This window comes from Notamacropus eugenii, chromosome 2 (genome assembly GCF_028372415.1).
Source record: "Notamacropus eugenii isolate mMacEug1 chromosome 2, mMacEug1.pri_v2, whole genome shotgun sequence".
NCBI lineage: Eukaryota > Metazoa > Chordata > Mammalia > Diprotodontia > Macropodidae > Notamacropus > Notamacropus eugenii.
This window is the reverse complement of record NC_092873.1, coordinates 303,135,494-303,150,537: the sequence shown is the minus strand read 5'-3', so window position 1 is coordinate 303,150,537 and position 15,044 is coordinate 303,135,494. Positions and strand designations below refer to the sequence as shown.

Sequence of the window (15,044 nt, the reverse complement as noted above, 5' to 3'; positions counted from 1 at the left end):
ATACCTTTCTTTACCCAATTGTACTTGGAAATGCCCTCAAACATTTATTAAGCACCTACTACGAGCCAGCTCTGAGCTAAGTCCCAGTATTTATGTAAAAATAAATAAAAGGCAGTCCCTGCTGGGGAGAGAGGGGCACTAGAAAGCTCATAGTAGAACAGGGAGACAACATGGAAACTTCATAAACAAACTATGGACAGGATAAATTGGAAACAATCAGTAGAGAGAAAGCTCTAGTATTGTGGGGATCAGCAAAGGCTTCCTGGAGGAAGGTGAGATTTTAGCTAACACTTGAAGGAAGTCCAGGGAGTATTATTTTCTCTAAAAAGGCTATATCAGCCCAGCTGCATCATTTTCATTTTCCCCTTTTGGGGCCTTGTAATGGGAGTTAAAGACCTTCCCCACCTATTAAAGGAAGCTTGACTAGGGGAGGCTTATTTTGTAGGAAGACCCACACCTTTTGTTAATTTCTAATGAGGCCCTGAGTCATGAGGGTTGTGATGCCCTCTGGCTCTCAAAAGTGTATATATACTCTGAGGAGAGGTTTTACTTTGGGGCTCACTCTTTGGAAGAAGGTTCATGTGCCACATGAGACTCTAGGTAGACATTAAGGAGGACGCTGGCTTTGAAAACAAAGATGTTGGTGTTTCTCTCTGGTATCTATCTAATGGTCAAACAGTTAGATGTCGGTTGATCTCTGATGTGTGTATTGCTTATGGTTGGACAGTTAGAAGCCCTGTCTGTTGGCCTTTATCTTCTCTGCTTGTATTTTCTGTTGGTGAATGTAATTAAAGAAGACTGTTGATCCCTTTTAGAGTTGCTTTCCTTAGAAAAGCAGATTTAAGAACCTGTGCCAGCAGGTCATCCTGGGTAGGCCAGGGGGCTTGCTGTTACAGGCCAATGGTCCTTCACTTTTAGGATCCAGCTCCACCCCTTAAAACACTGTAATATTAGCTAACATTTACACAGCACTTTCATCTTTGCAAAGCACTTTCTATTATCTCATTTGATTCTTACAACTCGGTCAGGTAGACGCTATTGGTATCCCCATTTTACAGATGGATAAATGATGGCTTAGAGAGATTAAGTAATTTGCCAGTGTCTAAGACAGGATCTGAAATCGGGTCTTATTGATTTCAGGTCCATCACCTAACCACTAGGCCATCTAGCTGCCTCCTAATACACCAGAGTCCTGCTGGTCAAAGGAGGAGTGAAAGAATCTTGCAGCAGGATTTACTCTGTTGTGGGTCTAGGGAAGACAATGAATGAGGGCATCTAAGCGCACAAAGAGGTGTGTAGAGCAAACTCTTATTGGCCCAACGCTGAAAACCCATTGTGGGAGGCTGGGTCATGTGTGTGTGGATGTTTGTGTGCAGGAGCATACACGTGGGCATCACTGCACATCTGCCTCTGCATCATTCATGGGTACGCACACGGAAGGTTATCAGCCTCTGAGAGGGAGTCTACTGGATAGGGGGAGGCTGGGCAGTAGATGAGGAACCAATTGGACATATACATCAAATTTGCATCCTACAGAAAAGCAGAGCAAAGATGCCTTTTATTCTTCCCCACAATCTCCTCCAAGGAAGGATTGCCCCTTGAATCAGGCTCTTTTCATGGTACTCTCTGTGTATGACTCCAGCACAAAGATGGTTTCATCCACTTGGATCTCACTGGCATCTAACCTGCAGAGATAAAAGTGTGTCTGAAAGGACTTGGCTCCCACTGGGGGTTGGCAGAGGGAGAGAGTGGTTGGGCTGGCAGTAAGGCAGTGCTGCCTGGTGAGTAGAAGGCTGTGCTTGGAGTCAGAAGACCTCGGTATGAGTTCTGCCTCCAGTATTTTTGAGACAAGCCATGTAACTTTTCTGGGCCTTGGTTTTCTTATCTGCAAAATGGAAGCCAATCTAAGCACTGACCCTCCCAGGCAGGGGTGTTGTGAGGATCAAATAGAGAAACAGAGGGAAAGCATTTCCAATCCAAGAGTGCCTGAAAAATATAAACACTATGATTATCTGTGGACATGAGGAACAGCTCGACTCCTAAAGAGAGGTGCTGGGCAATATTAGAGGAACCCCAAGTGCCACCCACTTGTTGACATTGCGTTTCAGACTCTCCAGCTGCTGGCGTTCAGGAGCCGTGATCATCTCCTCGATCTCCTGCAGCTGGGCCTCTTCGGCCCCTGTGGCTTGCATGGACGCAAGGATGGCTTCCACCCGTTGGGACTTCTCCAGCAATCGCCTGCCGGGCATGGAGAGAGCCACTCAAACATGACCAATGCCCACCGTGGGTACTACACCCATCCCTTTATGGAAAACTCCCACCTGGAATAATATCCTGTTTAACCTGAAGACTGTTGGCTTCTAGGGAACTCTTCCATAAACCTACCTAGAAATGGAGACCTGAACTCTGACAACCCTTAATCCTACCCAAACATAAGAGATTTATACAGAAAGGTCTTATTTAGAAATGCCACATGAAGTTAAGAGGGAACATTATTTCTTCAACTTTGGTCTATCTATGTACTTTGGTGGGAGGGGCTGGTATAAAACTATTCTACCTTATTAGGCTCCTGACATTCAGGAGACCCAGTGACTCTCACTCGAACTCTTGGACATGATCTGCAGAAGTTGCTGAATTTTCCTTCTCCTTATATCCATTGTATTCTCAGGTCCCCCCCACCTCCCTTACTCAGAGTGGCAACAGTCACTGTTAAGGATGGAAATTTCTTTATAACTGTTGGACCCTGGGGAACAGCAGATATGAACCAAAATGCTACTTACTTGTTCTCTTTAGTCTCAAACTGACGCCTTTCTATCAAGTTGGCAATGCTCTGGGAAGGGAAGAGAGACATCATGCACCAGTCCAGCCCAGAAACAGTTTGGGAGAAGTGGGGTAAAGCAAGGAGCGCCATGGCAAGAGACACTGTGGGCAGGTACCTTATAGCAGCGTCGCAGCAGCATGCGGGTGGCGGACAGGGAATTCACCGTATACAGGTAGAAGGTCCGGGAGGGTGCATGGTCAGGGGTTTTAGGGATCTCCTGTTTGCAAAGAAGTGCAAAGATACAGCTGTCCTGGTACCCATGGTGTTTTCTTTCTCATCAGTTATCCTGTCCTTGGGTTTGAGGCGGGAGCCACCTAAACTGACATCCTACACTTGTTCCTGCCTCATCTCTCTGTTTCCCTCATCTGGAAGGTGCTCCCAGGCAGAACTTCTACCAGTACAGGTCAGCCCTTTCTCTGCCACTTACTTGGAAAATGACTTGTGGGATGAGCGTGGCCACTCAGTCAGAGTATTAGCGGGAGGACTGGAACCCAGACCTTCTCTGTCTACCATACCACACTGCTTTTGTGCCTCTTTTTTCTTCCCAGGCTTCATACACTGGTATTTCCCTTGACTTACTCTACAATCCAGTGACACTGGCCTTCTCGCTGGTCCTGATTTTGTGAATTTTTACTAGCCATCCCCCAGATAAAAGCTGGAATGCACTTCATCCTCACCTCCACCCTCCTGGCCTCCTTCAATTCTCAGCTAAAATCCAACCTTTTCTGAGGAAACTTTTCCAGGTCCCTTTTCTCTCAGTGTCCTCCCCCTAAAGCTCAGCTCCTCTGTACCTGTATACAGCCAGTATATACATAACTTGTGTGCCTGTTGTGCCCTCTGTCCCATTAGACTGAGCTCCCTGAAGGAAGGCATGACTGTTTCTTTTCTCTGTATGAATCTCTAATTTCTCTAATTTCTAATAATCTCTAATTTCTCCTCTCAGACTTCAAACAAGGAAATGGAGGTACAGAAAGGGAGAAGGGCATCTCTCCTTTAGCTTGGGAAGTCTCAGGAAGGGGCAATATTGTGGGTCTGTTCTCATCCCTGCAGTTTTTCTTAGTCTAGGTCCTGCCCCTGTCTGGCAGTGTAGTCATCATGTCCTGGTTACCTGTAAGGAGATGAGGTTTTCTGACAGCAACTTATATAGCATGTCCTTTGCTTCCTTAGCAGGAATCATGGCAAAATCTTCCACCTGTTTCTGCTCCAAGTGCTTTTTCCGCAAAACCAGCCGGAATATCCTGGCACAGCGAGACCCAAACCTGAAAGAGGGTGGAGGAAGCCAAAGCTAGGAGATCTGGGGGCCAGTCTCGCCTCCCACCCCACAGCCCAGGGCTGCCCCTCACTCACACAGCAGCTACCTTTCTATTTCAGCCAGAGTGGAGAGGAGGGAAGTTCTTCCCAGCTCCAAAAGGCCTGCTGATGGTCACTACCTGCTGCCTGGGGAACAGATGCTAAGCCAATGACCAAACTAGAGGCAAAGAAATCAGCATCGTGAAGAACTGGGATCTGTGTTGGGGTTCATGGGAAAGATCTCCACCCAGCCCATGATTATGCAGCAAGGTGGGCAAAGGACTGGCCCTGACAGCTTACACAATTCTCTCAGGTTCCTTTTTGCTCATCAGGGGACCCAGGAATAAACATCAAATGCAGGGGTAAGGGTGGAGAGGAGTGGGGGGAAGAAGGGACAGGCAAAATGACAGAGTGACAGTAGGCCTCCATTCTCAAACACAGAAGGGAGCCATTCATTCAAAGCCCCTCTCTCACCTTTCCTGCACAATGGATTCCAGCGTTGCCATGGCCAGTGATGCCAATGCCTTATGGAGGTCTGGGTGGGGAGCATTAAGGTCACTGAGCCAGCTTAGGCCTTCTGTGGCCCTGGAAGTGAGACCCAGGGAGCCCAGTCCTAGTTTTGGCAATGTGTGGATGTGTGTGTCATATTATTTTGGGAACAGAGCACTGAATCAACCATTTGTCATTTCATTCCCAAAACCATGGGACGTAAAATTTTAGAGCTTGAAAAAGGGCACTGTGAACAGGCTGTTCTGATTTCACTTATAATGTGTGACTGTGGTAAAACCCTAGTTCAAGGGAATCCTCACTGACCGAGTCTTCTTAACAGCAAATTCTTAAAAATTACTAAGTCTTAACTAGAAAATGTTCTCCTTTTGTTTAAAATCTTTCTTAAGTACATAGTATATTGTATATCATAGTGTTTCTTAGATGATTTAGAATCTTGTGGTACCTCATTATGAAAGGCAGAACTATAAGTAGAGATCATATCAAAGTTTCTGTGCTTACCCCAGGACTCATGTGAGAAGCTGCTTTTTTGGAAATAACTCTTGCTACCAGGTTATTTTCTTGTCATTGGTCTTTAAAGAAAAATTCAGTGTGCAGAAAAAAATTCCAGATTCAGTGTTCTAGTTAACTGTGTCTTTTTCTGAATCCCAAAGGAAGGGACCACGTTTCATTAACCAGGCCTGTCTAGTCTGCATATCTGCTGGGAAGGATACTGATGACATACATTCCTCCACCACTGTCGCCTGATTTCCCAACAAACTCCAGCTGTGGGAAGAGAAGAGCATGAACCTTTCAGAGAGCTCTGTGACTGCATCATAGGGAACAAGGGTGGTCAGAGGCTTTAGGTAGGCAACCCTTTTAGAAAAGTTAAAGTGGAAGGAATGCCTAGCATTGGCCTAGAATGAGGTTGGAGGAGAATGGCACCAGATGTCAGTTGTAGAAATATTTCAGGTGAAAAATAGATATAGGAAAGTTGGACTTACTGGGTCATCTGCCAGAAGAGTTAGATACTGATCAAGAACTTGCTTGGAGATATTATATCCAACAGGGAGAGATCTGAAGATCTGTAGGGCAATAAAGAATAGTTGGTAGGTTTGTCTTCTTAGGGATTGCTGGTATAAAGATGTGTGTGTTTGTCCTTTGTTGCTGAAGAAGACCACGTCATCAGAGAAATAATGACATGACTTGGACTTGACTTTGTTCAGAGTGAGGGAAGGCTGTGCAGGTCACCAGCCTCACTTCTCCTCCAGAGCTCACCAGCCTCACTTCTCCTCCAGAGCTATCTTAATCCAGTGACCAGATATTCATCAGGATGACTGGAGATGACCCAGGATGAGGCAATTGGGGTTAAGTGACTTGCCCAATGTCACACAGCTAGTGAGTGTCAAGTGTCTGAGGTGAGATTTGAACTCAGGTCCTCCTGACTCCTGCACTGGTGCTCTATCCATTGCACCACCTAGCTGCCCCTGACGTAAAGATAACTGATGCCCTGAAGGGACACAGTGAAATCAAACCCACAAAGATCTGAAAGGGAAGTATTCTTATAGAGCTGGTAGGAAACACACTAATGATGGATGGGTGGTCATGACTTGGTCACAGAGGGAAATCAGGTAATGTTATGGGTTATTCAAAGTTGGGTTGTTGTTGTGATTGTCCTCTGTTCTCAAAGAGGACCATGACATCAAGATGACGACATGACTTGCAGCTGACTTTGATTTGAGTGCAGGAGGGCTGTGCAAGGTCACCAACCTCACTTTCTTCTCCTGAGCCATCTGGGTCCAGTGACCTGATATACATCAGAATGACTGGAGATGGCCCAGGATGCAATGTCAGACCCTGGCCTTTTGAAGCTAAGGTCTTACAGCATTCTCACTCTGAGTGAGATACACCCATTCAATGAATTGGCTTCTTTAAGTAGTTGCTCAAGGGATGGCCCCTTTAACAACAACAACAACAAATCAAACTGGGAGAAGACCCTCAGGGTTCCTGGGTAAAAGAGAAACAATTATACTGGGCCCTTAATCACCACAGTATCTCACTGAAAGTCCTCCTTCCTTCCCTGTGCCCCTTAGAATCCTCAGCTTCTTTCAAAGCACACTTCAGGTGCCTTGCCAGGTCTCTTCCTTTCTGTATTTGCCCTCCTTCTTCAAGTTATTTTATACAGACTGTCCCAAAAATCTTAGAGCAGCTGTTAAGATCGAGTAGTGACACCTTTTATGATTTATTATGTTTTATATTTTATTTCTGTATTTTGTATTCCATACATATGGAATACCCCCCCCCCCCCCCCAACTCCCTGGGCAGAATGGACACTTCAGGGCAAGGATCACTTCATCTCATCTTTGTACAGTATTCTTAGCACCTTTCATAGTGCCTTGCAAAGAATAGGTGCTTAATCCATATTTGATAAACAGATCTGAAAAAAATAAAACTTTCCTTTTTTTCTGGTTCTACCTTCAGTCCCCTCCTAAGTGCCCACTCCTAATAAGTGGATGAAGTTCACTGCCTAGCCACTAGATGCAAAGGGATCCTCAGAGTGACGGACCCGAGGCACTCACCTCATTGGAAGACAAGGGCTGGGTAAAGGGAGCACAGGAAGAAGTAGTGACCTCACTCATCCGGAGCATGGTGCGCACAATCTCACTGCTGGTCTGTTAGAACAGTCTGTGTTCAGAATTTCCCCTAACATCCCAGTTCCAGCCCTGCCCTAACAGGGAGCTCTCCCCACCAGTAACCCAACCTCTTCAGATACCTGATCCATTCTATTGGCTACTGCGCTGACGATGGACTGGTCACGGAAGTGCTGGTGGAATCTGTCGAGGTTGGCCTGCCAGTAAATGCCATCATCTGGAATAGGCTGGGGTGGAGAGGCAGGGAATCAAGAGTCAGGGTTGGCTGCAGGCTATCAGTGATAGAAGTCATTTTCTAAAAGCACAGAAGGATCCTGGAAAGTGCACGGAGCAATTTGGGAATAGAGTAGTCTCTGTTGGTTTGCCCTGGCAGAAGATTCCCCTTTGGACATTGCTCCATGGTCAGTGATGTTGGGGTTCAGCCCTACCTTCCATGGGGCTTGTCTGGAGAGGGATGCTCCTGGCCAGGAAGCCACAATTACCTCTTTGCTCTCTGCTGTTTGTTTGGGCCGCTTAGGCCTCGGCTCCCCGGCTGCGTCATCATCAGATGATCGCCTCCTCTTTCCTTTTCCTGTGAGACCAAGATAATCCGGTTACTGTCCTTCTGTGAGTAAAACGAGCTGAACACAAAGATGTGGATGGGAGCCTCTCAGGCTCCTACAGACATGTAGCTACTTGGGGTGGAAGTTGCTTAGGAAGCTGAGGAGCCCCAAAAAACTGAAGACACCTTTCTGCAGGTGACTGACAGAGGGAAGGGTGCTGGGAGGAGCTGAGTCTCAACTCTGGGGACAATGACCACAATGGGAGACACTTTCTGATAGGGTGAGGGAATATTGACGACACCCAAGGTATCAAAAAGCTGCATAGGTCTGGCAGGAGACTACTTACCTATAAGGTTCAGTTTGGGAACCAGGTACATGTCCTTCTCATTAATGCTAAGGGTCGGGGCGGGTGGTGGCGGCTGAGCTTCAGCACTTTCTGGGGGATCAGGGACAAGGGGGCATCGCTGTACAAAATGTGTATCCGCTAAACGGCAAAATGTGCTGGATACCTCGGAGTAGTCCATGGTTTTTCCATCTGTATAAGAGACAGTAGAAAGCAGATGGGCTGGGCTGTAATAACTGAGGCTCCGTTGCTAGACCAGTGGTCACCTTACCCTCCATGGTCTCAGTGAGTCGGTCAGCCACCTTCTTCACCACAGCCGACATGGTCATCTTTCCGTTAAGTAGGAGTTCCTCAACGATCAGTTCTCCTGTGTCACTGTACAAAGTCTTAGCTGTATAGATGTAGCGGGGATACCGCAGGATACGTAGAATTCGGCTGCAGTGGGCTTCATATTCCACAATCCCCCTTTTGTGTACCTGGTATGTTACCAGGTTATGTTGGATAAGGACACATAGGGCTTTTTTCACCTAGGCAGGCCCAAGAGAAAGAACACAAAACATAGTTTATCACATTTTTTGTATTCTTAAGAGGCCACATGTAGAACGGAGGACAGTGTACTAGTCAGGCTGTCAAAAAGCATTTCAGTGCTACCATGTGCAAGCAAGCACTGGACTAAGTGCTGAAGAAACAAAGAAAGGCATTTAGAAGGGGGTGGGGGTAGTGGGGGGCCACGAAGGGGATGAGGGTGGCAGTGATAATACATATCTAAATAGGGACTTATAAGACACACAGAGTGGATGGACAATAACCACTGCTTGAAACAGCACTTCTTAAACCGTGTGCTGTCATCAAATATGGGCTTATGACCCACAGTTTAAGAAGCACTGAAAGGGTCACTAGTGGAAGAAATTTAAGAAGCCCTTCTCTAACAGATCAGGGAGACTGGGGATGGGCTTCCTGAAGAGGGTGACATTTGAACTGAGTCTTGAAGGAACCCAAGGATTCAAAGAAACAGATGTGAGAAGGGAAAGCACGTCGCTGATTTACTAGCTCTGTGACCTGGCAAGTGTCTTAACCCGAATTGTTGTTTTTTTGGGCATAATAATAACTTCAGCAATCTTCACAAGGATGTTCTGAGACTGAAGAGAGCCCTTTGTGGACTTAGACTTTCAAGAATCTCATCAGCGATTGCCTAGGAACTGCCTGCATTCCTTTCATGTTTCCTGAGAGTGACCAAATACCAAAAGAAAAAATAAAAGACATTGCCATCATGGTGTCTCTCTCCTTTGGCTCTGTCCCTTTGAAGCAGTCTCCCCATATCATCCTTTTTTCTTACAGGTTATATCAGTAGTTTTAGGTAAACTTAGAGGTGCTGAGACCCTTCTGAGGTCAAGATTATTTTCAAAATGATACTGAGATATTTTAATTTCTAATATGGTAAATATCAATAGATATCATGCACATGAGGGGCTTTCCTCAATTTTTAAGAGTGTAAATGAGTTCTGGGACTAAAGTTTGAGGACTGTTGGGTTATATTATACCTATCTTCACAGTGAATAACTAAGGCACAGACTGGGGAGAGGCAGTCTGGTACAGTGTTAAAGGGTTAGATTTAGACAATGAAGATCTAGATTCACATCTTGGGTTGGAAAACTCATTTAATCTACCTGGCCCTTAGTTTCCTCATTTGAAAAATAAAGAAGTTGGAATAAATAACTTCTAAGGTTCCTTCCAGTCACAGATCTATAATCCTCTGACAGATTCTCATTTCCCACTTGGCTACTCTCATTTTGGATTTTTCTGACTTTTTTATCATGCCCTTAGTAAAGTTATCACTGGGAAATCTTACAAGATCCAATCAGCCTTGGTTGGGACTCGTATCCTATCACCCTGTCCCTCCACTGGAAGGTGGAGCCAAGAAACTCCTTAATCTTCATTTAAGAAGTGGAAGCACCAGAGACTTCATTTTCTCCCGGGGATGCAACTGTTTTTGGACCTCTCTCCACCACCTCTACCCCAAGATACCCCATCCCACTTCAGTTTTCTTTTGTATACCAGAATTTTCAATTAGATTTTAAGCTCCCTGAGGGCAGGTCTGGTCATTCTTTTCTTTTTCCTATTTTCATTCCCAGCACTGAGTATACTACCCGGCACAAAGATGCTTAATAAATATTGATTATTATTGACTATTGAAAGTGATTAGGGGTACTCATGGAGGCAGAGTCCCCTTCCAACAAGACTTCATTTAGATCTCAAGTGGGGCAAAGCAGATGTTATGCTGACTTACCTGATCTAGGGATGTCCTTGTGTCATGGACAATTGCTCTCAATGGTTGGCCGCCTGTTCTGATAAGATGAGTTCCAATTTTATCCACTATCTCTCCAAAATGCTCTTGGAGCAGCAAGGAACATAGTTTAATTTCTGCTTGAGTCATTGTTATGAAGTCTTGGCACTAGCAAACTGGACCTAATAAAATGATCAAAATTTTGAAACGTTAAAAAAAGTCAAAAAAAAAAAAAAAAGAGCCTCTGCTGCCTCTCCTTCTGAAACGGAAGTTGAGATTTCCCAACAATAAGGTTATTAGGAGTCTTAGAAAGCCAAAGAAATCCAAACCAAGTGCAGTAGGAGAAAGCAAAGAAAAAGTTAAATGATGGAAAAAGGCTTTTCTTCAGGGTATAGACTGGATGACGTTTGGCCCTTCAATAGTAGACTTTAGAGCTCAAATACTTCCGGGTAGCATCAAAACCCGAGATAAATAAGCAGACTGGAGAAATGAATGAAATAGCATATTAAAAAAAACTCAGTAAGTACTTGGTAAGTGCAAAGCAACTGGGCCAAGTCCTGGGCAGCATGGGAAGTAGAACGAAGAAAACTAGGAACAAAAAAGAATGACAACTGAGAAGCAAAAGAGAGTGAAAGGGAAGGTTCTTAACCCAATCCTCTAAAGAGATGGAAAAATGATAAAAAAAAAAAAAAAAAGAAAAATGATAAACTCGAAAGCCGCTTTCTACAGAAAAGCCAACACAGGCACGAGGAGCCCAGCGTGAGCTTTCACGGGCCACGGAGGCCCAGGAAAGAGGGGAGGGAAGGGGGCAGGGGGGACCTGGAGTCTGATTTGACGCAGAGCAGGCCGAGGCTTGGGAAAGGGGGAGGACTGGGATCCGGATCGGGATCGGGATCGTGCGCACAACCGGGCACATCACGGGCCCACCCCTGGCTCTGCTCTCAAGCCCTTTGGATGGTAAGGGTAGGCACAGGGGTCTTTTGCCTCTTCCTGTATCCCAGAGCCTGGCAGACAGTAGGCGCTTAACAGATGTTTATTTATTAGAACTGAATTGAATTGCTTCCTGCCATCTCCTCTCCAGGGCCCCCCAGCTTCGGGGAACGACGAGAAGGATCTTCCCCCCACCCCTTCCCGTTCTCGCGACTAGAACGGGCCCAGTCTCCACTCCCGGCTCCGAACCCGGAACTTAGTTGCTTACAATCACGATTCCGTCCTCGGCCGCATCACTCCGGGACCGTGCATTCTGGAGACCACCCGGACAGAGCTCCTCCGCACTTCGCACAACTCCTTCCGGGTCTTTTTCCGGGGTCGCAGGGGTTATTTCCGCGCCCGAGGGCGGGGGCTGCGCAGGAAGGGATAAAGAGTATGCCGCTCTACACTCCCTCCCTGTATTTGGCGATTTCCGGGCAGACGCGTCCCCGACTCTCGCTGGCCCGCAGGAGGACTGACGTTTGGGAGCCCTCGGGCTCGGAGGGTTAGCAGGAGGCACCGCTCTCCTGGTCACGCCGGAAGGGCCTCTCTTCCCCTCGCCTCGTTGGTCGCGGGCTTGGGGAGCGGTTTGGCCGCCGTCGGCGCGTCCGTCTCGCTGGTGCCCCGCCGGAGTCACGTGACGCGGGCCGCTGGTGCTGCCGGCTCCGGCTGGGGAGGAGGAGGAGGAGGAGGAGGAGGACCGGGCTGTGGCAACGGGCGGGAGGGCGGCCGGACTGACGGGCACGGGAGAAGATGGCGGAGGCCTCGGCGGCGGGGGCGGGCGCGGGCGCCGCCGTCCCCCCACACCGCTTCTTCTGCCACTGCTGCAAGGGCGAGGTCAGCCCCAAGCTGCCGGTAAGAGACCCGCCCCCCATCGCCCGCCTCGGCGCTCCCGCTGGAGATCCCTGGCTCCTGAGCCGGGGACTGGGGCCCCGACCCCCACTCGCCTTCCGTTTCCCCGAACCCTCCCTCTCCGGGCCGGGGAGCCCGGACCTCCCCTCTCCTCGGACCCTCTCCTGCCTTTGGTGCTCGGGGCCCCCCACCCCTCGGCACCTTCTCCCCTGCTCCGCCTTCCGCCTTGGGGTGCCTTCTTCACTTTATTCCATCTTCCCATTCTGATGGGAGAAGTCCTCCTCCCCTCCTGCCGGGCCAGGATAACGGGTCCTCGGGCTCCCGCTGTCGTCTCTTGGGGAGCAGCCTTGTCGGGGGGCGGGGATGGGCGGGGGTGGGGGGGAGGATGCATGGAGCCCGCGGGCGTCCTGGGGAAAGTGGAGGAGCTTGAGGCGAAAGCTTTAGCCTGTCTGTTCTCCCCTGCTTCCAAGCCTTGGGAGGCTGCCTTGTTTCAGGCTTCTATGCTATCAGGGATCTCTCTAGTATCACCATTCCACCCCAACCCCCCCTTATTTAAAAAAAAAGTGCTGCAGGAGCAGAATGTAGGCTACTGCATCCTCTGACGTACAGCTGGTGTTCACCTGTTTCTGCTGGACTCCCTCTTTGTCCTCCAAAGGATAGTGCTGTGCCGGGCACGCTGTCCCCCTGAGCCCCAGCCTACTGGGGGATTGGCATTGGGTGGTGGCTACCTAGAAGCACCCACCAAGGTGAATGAAGATGTGTGTGTGTGTGTGTGTCTACACATACACATGAACACACACACACATTTTCTCTGGAACAGGCTTTTGGCTCTACCTTTGCTTCAGTAGAGCCCATGTTTCACTCCAGGTACAGGGTTAAGGGCAACCACAGACCCAGTTCCATGTACAAGTCCTGTTTGCAAAGCACAGATGAGTCTTGCTAGTATGAATGAGGCCTTTTGGAATCAGGTTTAAATTGGGGCTTTCTAAGGTAAATCCAGACATGTCCTGTAAGACCTGGGAAATAGAATTCCTGGTGGAAACACGGGGCAGTGAAGTGTCTAGCTAATAAGTGCCTACATAAGGCTTTCCTCCTGCCTCTGAATTTAATTTAGAAGTTCTGTTTGAATTTGTTTTCTTTTACTCTATTTCCCCCCACCCTCTCAATTCATCTTCACTTTCATGTTTGGTGCTTACTCTTGGTTGCTGACTTGGCAGTTTTCCCATAGCGTTTCATTTCCTCTGGGAAGAGCAGCTGTCTTGCTCTCCCTGTCCAGCAGACCTGGAAACCTTTATTGACCTGAGGGTCAGTATGGAGAGGGAACCTGGGTTCTACCTGGGCCATGTGATCCATGCCATGCTGTGGAAGTGTGGCTATGTGGAGCATAGCAGCCTCAGTTTTGTTCTGATCTTTAAGTTTTGTTCTCCATTTTACCGTCTGAGACCAAAACAGAAAACTCAGGGAAATTTTTATTCTTTTGCCCTTTCCCTGCTTGTTCCCTAATACAAACTCCCCATTTTGAACTTTTTAAGGTGTTTTCTAAAGCTTCCATAGAAATAACAGGATTGTGCAGAGTAGTATTTGCTTCACAAATCTACCAGACCCTATTTGGTTGGGTTAGGGCTCACTTTACAATAAAATACTTACTGAGTGCCTATTATGACTGTAAAAGGCATAGGTACTGTGGGGAATACTGTGAATTTTAGAGCCTCTGCCCTCAAGGAGTTGAGGACAGCAGTTCTGGCTGCATTTATGTGTATCTTACAGTATTAATTATGAGTAAATATTGCTGACAATAAATGCTAACAGAATTACGAGAGAAAAAACTAATTTTAAGCTGGGGTTGTGAAGGAAGGTTTCATTCATAGAATGATATGGCTTGAGTTGAGTTTTGAAGGGTAAAGAGGATTCAGAAAGGAGGTGGGAAAGAGGGTATTCCAGGTGAGGGGAAATGCTGAGTGTAAAGGTGACGATAGGAAGGTGGGAATGCATAAGGCATATTTGGGTTTTATTATCTGTAACTGTCTTTGCTTTTCTTATAGTCTTTTGCTTTCTTGGAATCTTGAGTAAGATAAACAGAGTCATAAGTGATTGTTTAGAAAATAGTGGTCTGAGTTTGCTTTTGTAATTTAGTTACTAACTTTGTTAAAAAGCATTACTACATTTTAGGGTCAAAAACTATATTTCTACACCCTTGAAAAGATATACACAAAGCAAACCAAACCAGAGAGTGTCTGGATCTCTGTAATCTTCTAACTCCTGGTGAAAAATCACCTCAAAGTACTTGATAGGTCATTAGCACAATCTTCACACATAAAGAAAGGGATGGGGATGGGAACTGAATGTGAGATTTCTTTGGTCCCAGTACAGGTCAGCACTTTCTCTGCAGCTGCTCTGTGAGGACTGAGAATGCTGGTCCTGGCTCACATGTGACAGATGTAGGACTTGAACCTGCTTCTTTCTAGCTTTGAGGCTGGCTATCTGTCCACTACAAACATAGACGAATAGTGCTTAAAAGGTATTGAACTCCTTTAACATTTTTTTTTTGGTGACCTTGAGCACTATTATTATGCTGCTGGATGAATGAGGTGAGCTCAGCTCAGCTTCTCATGCGCAAAGGTTTTCTTTAGGTTTACTTTGTACTCCTACTTGGGAGGTGACTTTTACTACACTAGTTTGTTGATTGCAGCACCATCCCCCCCCAAGGTTTGTCCTCTTTAAACACCAGGGACTCGATCAAATTTCCATTGGCCTTTAATGAGCAACTTGGTTAGGTTTTTCCAGCGTTAGTAGAAGGGACTGCCCC

At 47.0% G+C, this 15,044-nt stretch overlaps 2 protein-coding genes across 3 annotated transcripts in view; one reads left to right on the top strand and one right to left on the bottom strand.

The window, feature by feature from the left end:
• Window positions 1–1,540: 1,540 nt before the first annotated feature.
• POLR3C (RNA polymerase III subunit C) lies at window positions 1,541–11,753 on the bottom strand. Its single transcript, XM_072644616.1, has 15 exons — window positions 11,616–11,753; window positions 10,421–10,599; window positions 8,405–8,660; window positions 8,137–8,325; window positions 7,731–7,819; window positions 7,371–7,475; window positions 7,177–7,269; window positions 5,602–5,682; window positions 5,332–5,383; window positions 4,586–4,646; window positions 3,930–4,080; window positions 2,937–3,038; window positions 2,781–2,830; window positions 2,089–2,238; window positions 1,541–1,685 (listed from the first exon to the last, which is right to left on the bottom strand). The coding sequence occupies exons 2-15, from the start codon at window positions 10,565–10,567 to the stop codon at window positions 1,604–1,606; spliced, it is 1,608 nt and encodes a 535-aa protein (XP_072500717.1). The 5' UTR covers window positions 10,568–10,599; window positions 11,616–11,753; the 3' UTR covers window positions 1,541–1,603.
• A 353-nt stretch (window positions 11,754–12,106) lies between these two features.
• RNF115 (ring finger protein 115) overlaps window positions 12,107–15,044 on the top strand; it is a 52,315-nt gene continuing 49,377 nt past the window's right edge. Inside the window, exon 1 of one of the 2 annotated variants that reach the window (XM_072644627.1) lies at window positions 12,107–12,241. In XM_072644627.1, coding sequence (XP_072500728.1) covers window positions 12,140–12,241 — 102 coding nt within the window. In that variant the 5' untranslated portion in view covers window positions 12,107–12,139. The remainder of the gene's footprint in view (window positions 12,242–15,044) is intronic. The other variant, XM_072644629.1, reaches the window with a different exon arrangement.

Excerpts from the sequence above, each read along its gene's own strand:
- POLR3C (XM_072644616.1), bottom strand. The coding sequence starts at position 10,567 with ATGACTCAAGCAGAAATTAAACTATGTTCCTTGCTGCTCCAAGAGCAT. Across the intron at positions 3,039-3,929 it reads AAAACCTCATCTCCTTACAG|GAGATCCCTAAAACCCCTGA; the intron begins GTAACCAGGACA and ends CTTTGCAAACAG. Across the intron at positions 1,686-2,088 it reads CTGAAACGCAATGTCAACAA|GTTAGATGCCAGTGAGATCC; the intron begins GTGGGTGGCACT and ends TTATCTCTGCAG.